General features: G+C 45.0%; 1 protein-coding gene across 3 annotated transcripts in view; it reads right to left on the bottom strand.

The window, feature by feature from the left end:
* Window positions 1-152: 152 nt before the first annotated feature.
* The window catches only part of myo5b (myosin VB), a 37,236-nt gene continuing 25,189 nt past the window's right edge, over window positions 153-12,199 (bottom strand). For 2 of the 3 annotated variants that reach the window (XM_076979716.1, XM_076979717.1), the window contains exons 24-40: window positions 11,494-11,630; window positions 11,296-11,415; window positions 11,040-11,174; window positions 10,691-10,759; window positions 9,446-9,685; window positions 8,026-8,120; window positions 7,530-7,607; window positions 7,024-7,222; window positions 6,783-6,876; window positions 6,535-6,681; window positions 5,944-6,095; window positions 4,773-4,862; window positions 4,431-4,581; window positions 3,990-4,275; window positions 3,691-3,865; window positions 2,326-2,400; window positions 153-2,214 (exon numbers count right to left, since the gene is read on the bottom strand). In XM_076979716.1, coding sequence (XP_076835831.1) covers window positions 2,062-2,214; window positions 2,326-2,400; window positions 3,691-3,865; window positions 3,990-4,275; window positions 4,431-4,581; window positions 4,773-4,862; window positions 5,944-6,095; window positions 6,535-6,681; window positions 6,783-6,876; window positions 7,024-7,222; window positions 7,530-7,607; window positions 8,026-8,120; window positions 9,446-9,685; window positions 10,691-10,759; window positions 11,040-11,174; window positions 11,296-11,415; window positions 11,494-11,630 — 2,396 coding nt within the window. In that variant the 3' untranslated portion in view covers window positions 153-2,061. The remainder of the gene's footprint in view (window positions 2,215-2,325; window positions 2,401-3,690; window positions 3,866-3,989; window positions 4,276-4,430; window positions 4,582-4,772; window positions 4,863-5,943; window positions 6,096-6,534; window positions 6,682-6,782; window positions 6,877-7,023; window positions 7,223-7,529; window positions 7,608-8,025; window positions 8,121-9,445; window positions 9,686-10,690; window positions 10,760-11,039; window positions 11,175-11,295; window positions 11,416-11,493; window positions 11,631-12,199) is intronic. The other variant, XM_076979718.1, reaches the window with a different exon arrangement.

Genomic DNA, 12,199 nt, shown 5'->3' with positions numbered 1-12,199 from the left:
CCCAGATTGAGATAGATATTAAACTCCGTGAACAGCATTTTCTTAAATCTTTTGTTTAGACACATCCTCCTAAATCGAACACTTCATGCCAGAGTGCAAAGATCTGGAACAGCAGCACAAGAAACCCCCCAGAAACATTTTGGGTAATTACATGCATTTTCCAAACTATTTATTCAGATATACCATTGGGTGGAATTTTATTTGTGGACAGGAATTGGATTAGTCACACAATGTACAGCCTACAGATAATAATTCCATCATCAGTGAGGTAAGATCACCAGATGTTTTGAAAGATGAAAAAGATAGTGGAGATACTGAACTATTACTGCCCCCTGGTGGTAAAAGAAGACTGGTGAACTGTAGATTCTACTGTACACAAACTACACAGACAAATAAATAAAGACAATTATGGCTCTCCCACATTTAAAAAAAACATACAGCAAACCTTTACAGTATAATCAGAATTCAAGACCCATGACACGTATGCAATTATGCAGCTTCAGGGATTTCACAATAAGGGCTTTGGTTGTTTCCGACATCTGATTTTACTGGTTTCAATGCTCACCAATGCTAAAGCGCCAACAATGGGCAGTATCAGTTCCCCTAAACTTCAAATGAAAAACAGTATAATATTCCATATTCACATAAAGTAATGAAAAGAACCAAAACGGTTAAAGAAAAATGGTCATCAGGGAGAAAAGAAAGGAGTAATTCTATTCATCATACAATTACATTCATGTATCAACACAACACTGAAGGACACAATTCACAATGGTCTTTTTATTGGCATTGAAAGTGGTTTAAAGCTCACAGACACCCACAGAAGCAATAACTAATGATGTATACATTAGACAGACATATCACCATTGAACTTAAAACTGACTTCATGACACAAATAAAATACATATTTACTGCAAAAAGAAAAAAACTGGATTTTAAACCAACAGATTTGCATTATCCTTCCTGTTGATGTATGTATGAAGGTCAGAGAAAAACAAAATTCACTAAAGATTCTGTGAAATATGTTTTTGTTATTGCTGGGGTACTGTACATATTACTGTACATGGTCACATGAAACGTAGGCAGCGAACAAGAAAAACGTATGGCAAACTTTTTAAGTGCACTCTTCTGGAGTTAGTTAGTCTTTCATCTCAAATTGCAGTGTCTCCCACTACAAAGCTACGCTCGCTAAATTTTTCCTGTTGGAATATACCAGGTTCCTTCCTTATCTCTCGCTATATTATCACCATTCCCTTATTCCGAAGAGAAAATCAAACATCTAAGCTCCAGTTCCTTCAATCTCCCTACCACAGAACCCTTCTCTGCTCCCCCATTTAACTTCGGGTTTGTCCTGCTCGTGTGTCTCCCGGACAAATGTGCGTTAGGACAGCGTGAGACACGCGTGCTGGCAAAGCTCCAGCAGGCAAAGCTTCTCTCCAGAAGCCTGCTGACGTGCAGAGTAAAGGGACTGGCTGCAGACACAGCAGTCCTGGGCAGGGTGAAGGGGAAAGAGTGGGTCTCATCTGGGCCGAGGGAGTCACGGCCAGCCACCGCAATGCAGGGCTTCCTCCTGGTTCGGCCCGGAGCAGCAGAGGGACCCGGGCTGCTGCTGGCTGATTGAACAGGAGGAAATCAATTTGTAAACGAGGCGGTGCTGCTTTACTGAGCTCCCATCCCTGCAATAGCCTTTTAGCTGATAACTGTAAGGAAGTGGTGTACGGATACAGAAGAAGAGGATGAAGATGAATGTTAGGACAGAACTGAAGCACACGGCCTCACATCTGATGTGGAGATCCACTCTTACACATGTGTGATGAGAGGTTGACGCAGGTCCAGTCCCTACAGTAAGTGGGGCGGGAGGTGTGAGCTTTCTCACAGGGCGGGCACGAAGCACGAAGACCGGGTCAATTTATTTTCACCTACACTAAACACAAAGAGTCTCAACACCACCGTGCCTGAAAGACCCGCTGCTTTCTGACGCATCGCTGCCAGCCGTGTTTCGGGCCGGGTGTGTGCTGGTTCTGCTCTCATGCAGGGCCGGACCAGAGCGGGTCACTCGGGTCAGACTCGTGTGAGGAAGTGTAGGTTGAGGGAGGCGGGGATGTGCAGACTCTCCAGGCTCAAGGCAGACGGCGTGTAGGGGAATAGCACAGGGTACGTGTGCTTGGTGTCCACCAAGAGCTGGTTGTGTTCTGTCCTGTCTTGGAGATGATTCTGAAAGTGAACAAACAACCACGCCGAATCAAAACACCCATCCAGCACTGGTGATATTATTTGGTTCTCAAACGCTGCGTGGTGGTAAAATTATGAACGGAGGAGTTATACCTGTATGTCTCGGATGAAGGACACGGTGACTCTCTCCTCATATTCTCCTGTATAAAGGTTGAGGATCTTTACAATCTGGAGGGAAAAACCAGTGGAAGGACTGAGTACTCGCTATTGTGTACACACATCTCCTTTCACTTGTGCACATCATAATTGCGTTTCTCATCGTGTTTCACATTTTGCAAATGCTTTTGTCCATTCATGCAAATGGTCACGGACAACTGTCTGCTGTTTTTTGCATTATCAATTGCTTATGTCATGTTTATCAAAATGTGTTCTACTGTCTGTTGAATTGTCCCCTCAAACATTCAGGCCTTAGGTCATTACATGCAAAAGTGCTGAACGTGTTATCATAATCACTCAGACATAATTTCTGCATTTTTTTTTTATTTTGTTGTTAAAATTTGGTAATTTGTCCTAACTTGATTAAATAAATTGAATCTTGGCATTTAATTACGAAAGGGAGTTTGTGAAGGATTAGATCAAACAGTGGGCTCAACCACAGGTCAGAGGTGCGTCTCATTAGCCTTTACTGTAACTGGCAAACATACAGACACTAAACACTGCAGTATGACAAAGTCTCATAATGGAAAGACAAGACTGTGTAGAGGGTGAACAGCCAAGAAGAGGAGTAAGACTGAGGGAAGAAAACAGAGGAAGAGGTGGGAGGGTCCATGCCCATGGGTTTGTCCCAGATGAAATAAGGGCAACTGTGAACCGTGTTTTAATCATGGTCTCACAATGGTTGAAGCTGGTTGCTGGTGAAAAATGGAAGAACTGCGTCTTCAGTTGTTCAAACATTTCGTAGAAGAAACAGGTTTGTAATTCAGAAACGTGCACTCTGCTGCAATGCTGCACATTGACATGAATTCTGAAATGTTATTCAATTTTATGTTTTGCATTTTTGCATTCTTATACCATATAGGACTGCAAGACTAGCTCAAGGGGTGGCAGAGGTCCCATATTCACACCTCAACAAGAGGAGGCTATATGTGCTATGGTCATAGCAAACAATGCCATAAGAGTTGAGGGCAATCCAGCAAGCCATTATAGAGGACAGGAGTGTTAATCAAAATATTCAATATGTAAGCATCTCCACTATTGACCGTGTTCTGAAATGACACCAGATGACCATGAAACAAGCTGTACAAAGTTCCATTTCAAGGAAGATCTTCCAAGAAGATCCAGATCCAGTGTGACATGGTCGACAACACGTGGCCAGAAGAGGAGGGTCAGGATGTACAGAACAGAAAGCACTATGATTCTTTACGTTGTCTCATGTTGTGATGCCACATGATGTGAGAAATGTACCAAATCAACTGTAAATCTCGAGATGAACTGTAAAGCTTGCGTGGTGGACGCTACCTGTTGCGTGGTGAGCACGGTGCACATGGAACAGATGGCTTCCACGTCCTGGGGCGTCTTCTTGTTGACCTGCAGCAGCTGGGCGGCCTGGATGATGGGCTGTATGGTGGCCACCGCTCCGCACTGCTGGAGGTTCCTCACCCTCAACCACTCCTCCATCTGACTGACGTTGTACCTGGACCAACAGGAAGGGAAGCCGTGTTCTACACCGCACGCTACTTCACGTCAAAAAAGAGAGATGAGTAAAACGCGGCGTGGACACGGCGGGACGCAAGACGGCGTGGACGCCGGGCTTGTACCTGAGCTGCATGCCCGTGTTCCACGAGCAGATGTCCTTACGCAGCAGCAGGTTGTTGAGCGTGACGGCGTTGATGCAGTAGAAGAGCTGGCGGACGACCTGCTGGCCGATCTCCGGGTCCAGGCCGTGGTCGCTCATGACCCCGAAGAAATCGCCCAGCTGCCTGATGAGGGACTGCAGCGTGTAGCCCCCGGGGCCGCCGCTCTCACAGTCCATACTGGACGAGCGGTTCCTGTAGCCCATGGGCTTCACCCCCGTGAGGCTGCCACTCTCCAGCATGGCAGACACTATGATGGAGGAAGACGAAGACAAAAACGACAAGGACGTAGTTCGGGTGGAGAGGTCACAGACAACCGCAGCACTGGGACACTATTACAAAGGAGCAATATGAAATGAATACACAACTGTAACTACATTAATACAGAACCGTGTCTGCACTAACCGATCATGGGTTGCAGCATTCCCTCGGCTATTTTAACAAGCTGCTGGTAGATTTGGATGGACAGGTCACTCAGAACCTGCCGGTACTCCGCGAGGTCAAAGTTCTTCAGGCAGTGTTCATTCTGTTTGGGTGTGTTCTGAGTCATGAATGCCTGTACCACACAAGTTCACAAGGTACAAGGGACAATTATTAATTAAGCATATAAAAATACATTTACATAAAAAGGAAGAATAACAGTTATTATTAATATATGACAAAAATTATGCCGTTTTCCTGTGCAACTGTTAATACGTCATTAAAGAAATCCTGAAGGAGGCGAGTTCAGACAGGCCGGACTCTCACCTCGTCTCCGCTGTATTGCTTCAGACAATGCAGGAGTCGGCTAGTGTTAGCCAGCCAGAAAGAGGTCATCTCAAAGTCGTTGTTGTGTTTCTGCACAGTACAGTTTTATAGGAATGAATGAACACTATGATTTAAACATCCACATATTTCCTAAAAATGTAAAATATAAGAATAAACAAATTATATCCCAGTTTCTGGATGACATTTTTCAAAACTATTGTTCAACCCTTACATACATATGTTAAAGACACTTTCTACAAATCCTTGAACGCCTGAAAGGACAAACACTACCTGTCAACTCCTTTATTTTTCAACGGATATTAAAAGTCTGTACAGTCATCCTTAATTAATATGGTCTGAGAGCTTAAAGATCTGAGAAGAGCCTTCCTACAGAGATTACAGAGATGTTGAATCTGAACTGCTTCACTTTTGACCCTAAGTACTACTCACAAATGAGGAGTCAGTATCGGTACTAAAATGGAACCATCTTATGCCAACCTCTTTGTTGGATTTTTTGAGAAACATTTTTGAGCAATACACTGGACTTGTACCCTTAACATTTCTGAGATACATTGACGGCATTTTTGGTATAGCTAGAATTATTAGAACATTAGAAGAGCTCCAACTGTTCATTTCTTCATTCTTCAAGTTCTACCCAGCTCTTCAAAATACATGGAATATAGAACATCCTGGCATGAAGATAACATTTTTGGATGTTTCAGTGAATTTTACTAATTCTTGTTTAAATACCACCATCCATTATAAAACACAGACTCTATACGATCTACAATATAATTCCTCCCATTCCAAAAACTCCTCACTCACAACTAGTTACGTTGGAGAAACCAAGAGAAGACTTGCAGGTGTTGAACACCTTCAGACCATTTCCAGTGACAAGACATTTTAATACTAATGGACATTGTATTAACAACATATCAGTTTGCATAGCCAGTTGTTGCTACGGCAGCAATGAAATTAGGAAATTCAAAAAAGAACTCATCTACATTCTTGGAACTTTAGAAGCTCATGGAATGTTTCCATGTGATGATTTAAACATTTTCATATATTTACTGGTTCCTCCTATTAATTCAGAAGCGCACATACATATATACACATGCACACACATCCTATACAAACCCTTGGTGTGGAAACACGGCTCAGATGCGCTCACCTTCAGAACCTTCTTGATGGCGTTAATGGACGAGGTGAGCAGCGAGTGCACTTTCTGGTCATCGTTGATGTAGTCAGCATGGCGGATGCACATAAAGAGGATGTAGGCTGGCAGACAGGGGACCGTTGCCGACACAGCTTGAGGCTTTATGTCTGAAAACACACGCACGTGACGTTCACCCCGGGGCACAAACACACGCACGTGACCTTCACCCCGGGGCACAAACACACGCACGTGACCTTCACCCCGGGGCACAAACACACGCACGTGACCTTCACCCCGGGGCACAAACACACGCACGTGACGTTCACCCCGGGGCACAAACACACGCACGTGACGTTCACCCCGGGGCACAAACACACGCACGTGACGTTCACCCCGGGGCACAAACACACGCACGTGACGTTCACCCCGGGGCACAAACACACGCACGTGACGTTCACCCCGGGGCACAAACACACGCACGTGACGTTCACCCCGGGGCACAAACACACGCACGTGACGTTCACCCCGGGGCACAAACACACACCGCATCTTCACGGCTGGCGCGGCGTGTGCAGAAGACGTGCGGACGCGGCCCGGCGCTTTTACCTGTGATGAGCATCCTGATAAGCAAGGCCTCGTCCTCTTTGCTGTACTCAAACATGCCCTCGAAGTCCTTCTCCTTCCTCTGCACGGTCACCTGCCTGGTCAGCTCCGGCCTGCTCCTGCTGGCCTGCTGGGTAGCCGCCTGCGATGCTGCAGAGAGACCCCACGTCACATTCACAACACACACAGGCGGGGCGCACAGGCGCGGTAACTCTGCTCCGACACATTGCAAATGTAAATCTTTTTCAGACCTTCAAGCTCCTGAACTTTCTTGATGTAGATCCTGAGCTGCTTTTTAAGCTTCTTGTCATTCTTCTCGAGTTTCTCTATGATCTCCTTGAGATCCTGGAATGACACCAAGATCAAGATCACGAGTTAATTTAGAGCTTTACATACTCAATACATTAATTCACCCCTGTTGTCTATAAGCAAACACATCATACTCCAGTGAGACTAAGGAGGACAGTGTGGAGAGGGAGTGAGCCATCTCACCAGGTTCTCCTGGGTGAGGCGCGTGATCTCCTGCTGAATGCTGTACTCCACCAGTGCGTCTGGGGGAAGGGAGCTGAAGTGATTGAGCATGTCCTGCTTCTTCTCCAGGTCTTCCTTCATCACCTCGATTTGGGTGTTCAGGGCCTCCAGCTCGTCTTTGTACTTCCGTGACTGGGACTGCAGCTGTGACTCCAAAAGCCTTACAAAACAAAACAAATCACACACACACACACACAAGTGTCACAGACATACACGTGCGTAGACACACCCACATACACTGAATAAAGGCTGCATGCACTCACGCACATTGTAATTAAGATATTCAAAACCACCAAAAATGAAAAAGTGAAAAAATAAAAATGAAAAGTTCCTCATGAAAAGTGACAAAAGAGAGATTCCGTTTTCTATGCCCGCATGCTTCTTCTCTGCTACTAAAAAGGTGAATGGCAGTCAGCTCCGAGGAAGGAGCAGTTAGCAGAAAAGTAACATGCAACATCAAGGCCAACCTGGCCACTTGCTTTAGGCCCTGGCAGGCCAGGCCGAGCTCCCCGTCTTCATTCACATAACCCCAGTCCCGCTTCCTACTGCCGGCCAAGCAGAGACGACGGCAGCAGCACAGACGGAAGGAGAAGGCAGGAGAGAGCAAAGAGAAGAGAGCAGTTAGTTCTGCGAGACGTTAGCCGGGCAGAGAAACTCGAGCTAGCGCCGTTAGCACACGGGGAAGCTTTGGGATGTGAAGTTAGGTCAAGGACAAACGTTCCTGTGACACTGAGAGAATAGGTAAGTATTTAACCGGCTGTTATTGTGATGAAAGAGGTTGTAGGAAGTAACATGTAAGAAGGACCCCAGGAATATCTTCAAACTTTGAAGAAAGAGACAATCACATCATCACTACAAAGCGCATCCTGCCCGACCCTGCTTGGTCAAAGGCAACATTGATGATAAAGTGTGGAGAAGGAATGAGCAGAGAGGTTTCACTTGTCCAGGGTGCTGGTCTCTTACTTCTTGGACTCGCTGAGGTCCTGGTAAGCTTGTAGGGCCTCCTCCTTGTCTACGGGCACATTGTTGTTGGGACACTCTGAGATGTCACTGGCGCTCTGTTAGGGCAGGACATAAAACCATTTCAAACAGAAAAGTATTTACACGGGCATTTGCCATTACACTCCACTAGTTATGAAACATGCTGATGAGCTTTAATGGCATTGCAGAGGTGAGCAGACTTACAGGTGCTACCGAATAGTAAATTAAGGTAAAAGTAGATTATGAAGTAGATTATGAGAATAGGTAAAAGCGTGTGAGAATTAGGCACAATGTCCTCAGCCTTGCCAGATAAAACCATTAGTTTACTTTACTTGTACACATTCTTTTGGCTTTTCGAACTTTCCTGACTGAAATCATCAGCCTCGACAGTTTCCAGAGCACAACATCTCAACACAGGCAAACACACCAGAGTGGGAACACTGATACTAACCTGAAGCTGGAGGCGAGAAAGATGAGAGAGAGGTGGAGAGAAAGAGAAGAAAGGGAGAGAACGGAGGAGAAACAGAGAGAGAGGCACAGACACACAGTAAAAGAGAGAGAGAGAGAGAGAGAGAGAGACAAAGAGTCGTCTTAGGTTAAACAGTCCCAAGGAAAGCAGACATGCCCCTTATGCCAGGGTGGAGAGACTGGCATGCGAGTGAGCTCTGCTCTGCCACTGAAGCCATTCGCCTGCTATATAACTGGACCGGGCACATACCAGCCCGGCTCTAGCTACTGAACGAGATGCTTCAATCAAGGAGACTTGCGGAAGGCTAATGGACTGCATGGTCCATTCCACGTGAGAGCTGACCGAGCTATGGGAGGTGTGTCCACTGCACTTAGTGTCTTCTGATTGGCTGAGGCAGCGACGACGCCCATACCATACACCCCCATGGCCATTTACCACAATACAAAGCTGCCGGAGGTGCACTCGACCAGGCAAAGGATTAGAAAAACACTCCTTGCAAATACACTGGTGACTGCAAGTTGCTTTAATAATGAAGAAGGTGCATTTTACATTTTCTAGAATTGTAACAAATTTTTCCTCGTAGTTAATGTAAATATACTATGATACACCAGCATGGAAATGTTTAGGAAAATTAATTATATAATGGAATACTGCAATTGGTTTATTCATAAAGTGCATTTCAATAATAACAATAGTGTCAAATTAAGATGTATGATTTTATTCTCAGAACTACAGTCAAACTGCGTGTGTGTCAACCGTCACGTAAATATGAGGACAAACACCAAAGATGCACTGAGGCATTTGAAAGGTGGGGAAGATTATTAAAATTAATTGATGTAGAAAGCAGGAAGAAAACAGAGGAAGAAAACAGACCACTTTAGTGGTCTGACAGATGTCCCTGTGTATTTGCAAATGGATAACATTTAGACTCACAATGTGATTGGAGTTCTCTGTTGGCTTTGTAGAGCTGACAATTTGGGTTTTCAGAATAAGAACCTCCTCCTTGCGTATATCCAGTTCTTCATTGGCCGCTTTGAGTTGACTCAGCAGAAGGTTATAGCTGTCTTGCAGTTCATTGGACGATGAACTGTCAGAAGCCCGATCAGCTAACGCCTTCCTAACTGCATTTAAATCATTCTTCAGCTTCTTGTTCTCAGACTCGAGTTCCTGCCTCTGCAGAATAAAAAAAAGAGGCAGGATGAGAAGAGGAGAGACAAGAGGAGAGACATTTACCTACAAGGAGAACCAGGACACACACGTGCAGTAGCATATAGGAGTAAAGTACAAAGAGCAAGAGTGTGTGAGAAACAGGTTTGTACACAGGAAAACATTCAGGAGATTTGAACTTGAGGAAGTTTAACATTATGCATGTTTCTACTGAACACTTTATCCTCTCTAAAATCTAGAATGAGCTTGCCCTTGTACTTTGAGCGTTCAGGTGACCCTAACCTTTCAGTGGTGCTCTCCTAAGATGTTTCATCACTCCCTGGCACAACACCGAATAGCTAACAGTGCTCAGAGCTCTGAAGTAATATTAAACGTAGATATTCCAACATGACAGACATACAGAGCTCCCTTTTAGCAGTCTTCTATGTTACCACTGTCATTACTGCTAACAAAAAAACAAGCTAATCAAACAAATACCATGAAAAATGTAACTTGCCACTTCTATAAGAAAACTTGTAATTCAACTTTTGTATTTTTTCTTTCTTTAAAATCTTCCTTCCTAATGTCAGCTTTACATAGCAAGTAAGTTTTAGAAATTTGGTTTGTTTCTTATGCAATATGAACATACGTAAGTACAGAGATGACATACATCATTAAGAATGATTTCTCATAACACCACAAACACTAAGACAAGTCACATTAAACATTGTTCCTGGTAAGCATGGGTTCTCTAGGTCTACCTCTCCTACCTGTGGTCTTCTGCAGGTCTACCTCTCCTACCTGTGGTCTTCTGCAGGTCTACCTCTCCTACCTGTGGTCTTCTGCAGGTCTACCTCTCCTACCTGTGGTCTTCTTACTCACCCACATCTTAAGTGGCAGAGCAAACAGCAGCAGAGCAGTCAAAGTGCAGACCAGATCAATGAACATGAAGAGAGCCATACTGCTAGTGACCAGTAGCCTGAGCAAGAGCTGAGTGTGTGTGTGTGTGTGTGTGTGTATGTGTGTATAAACCTTCAGACTGTTGTAGGCCACATCTGCGTTCGTTTCTTCCTCTGACGTAGAGCTCTTTGGCTCATTCACCTGAAAGAACAAAGACGAAAAGAAAAAAAAAAACACCTTAGAGTTCACCTTTAGTGATAAGGAAAAAGATTCAGACTGTCCTCTTACAAGATTACCTGATATGATAACTGTTTCATTTATCAGCAATGGCAGTAACAGAGGTGAGCTCAAAGACAACACATCTACATTCTATCGTGAGATGCGTGCGCACACACACACACACACACACACACACACACACACACACACACACACACACACACACACACACACACACACACACACAGTGTGTGGCACTAACTTTGCGACTGCTCAGCTCCTCCATCTTGTCCAGGCTGGTCTGAAGCTTCTTCCTCTCCAGCTCCAGCTCTCGCACTCTCTTCTGCAGCTTCATGAACACACTGAGGTCCATGGCTGCTTTCTCCACTCCCATGTCCTGCACACACGCCCAGGGGAGCAGAGAGGTTCACACAGGGACGTGTTAGGGAGCCGGCCGCTTCGGTCAGTGTCAATTCCCTTCCTCTGTCTCTGCTCCTAGTGCTGAGGACCAGTCATACCTCCACCTGCTGAATGGTGTCCTCGGTGTCTCCCACCTCAGACATCGTAATGGAGGGGAAGTTGGAGTCAGAGCCCAGGCTGCTTTGGTTGGAGGGGACCCTCCGATGGCCTGGATGGAACTGACATATCAAATACAGTCAGGATCGTCCACGTTCTTCATTTTGAAGCACCAGACTCCGATGGGCACGATAGGCTACCTTGGCGTAGGAGACCTCCTCCTGGAGGTTGTCGTATCTCTGCTCCAGTCTAGAAAACTCCTTCAGCAGGTTTTGATAGCGGAGCCGTTCGTCGTCAAGTTCAGCTTGAAGCTTCTGAGGAACACTCCCCGTTTGGCCTGCAAGACGCAGGACACCCACAGACACCCAACCGCAAGTTAGCCATATTTCTTGACCTGCTTAGCTGAAGGTCACCATATTTGTGTGACATGTAAATTCAACACATCTTAACACCCCAAAGTCAGCTACTTCAAGATAAAGTAACACTTATGACATATTTACAAGAGGCTTAGTTATTGACTGAACAATCACATTTTATGATGGGATATATGATATTGCAAGTCTTAACTTTGATCCTTTAATTCCACCGTCTGGCATATAATAAAAAAATCAGGATTGCATAACCAACAAGGCTGTGAAATACCTGGAAAAGTGACAAACTACAATGACTGCCAGAATGCTGACAAGCTTGTTCCAGTTTGCAATGACAAAGAAGAGACAGGATAATGAGGCAATCTTACATAAGGATAACCCAACCTGTCCCCGCCCACAAATACTGAGCTGATTGTGAACTAAACTTTCTGTGCCATATTTGCTAGCACAACAACGTGGATTTGATTCATGAATCCATGACGTCATCCTTCTTTCAGTGGGACAAAACCTCAGCCAGAGGGTAAGAGATTTGAGA

The sequence above is a fragment of the Brachyhypopomus gauderio genome, chromosome 18, assembly GCF_052324685.1.
Source record: "Brachyhypopomus gauderio isolate BG-103 chromosome 18, BGAUD_0.2, whole genome shotgun sequence".
Taxonomy (NCBI): domain Eukaryota; kingdom Metazoa; phylum Chordata; class Actinopteri; order Gymnotiformes; family Hypopomidae; genus Brachyhypopomus; species Brachyhypopomus gauderio.
The sequence above is the reverse complement of the archived record's forward strand: the minus strand, read 5'-3'. Positions and strand labels throughout refer to the sequence as shown.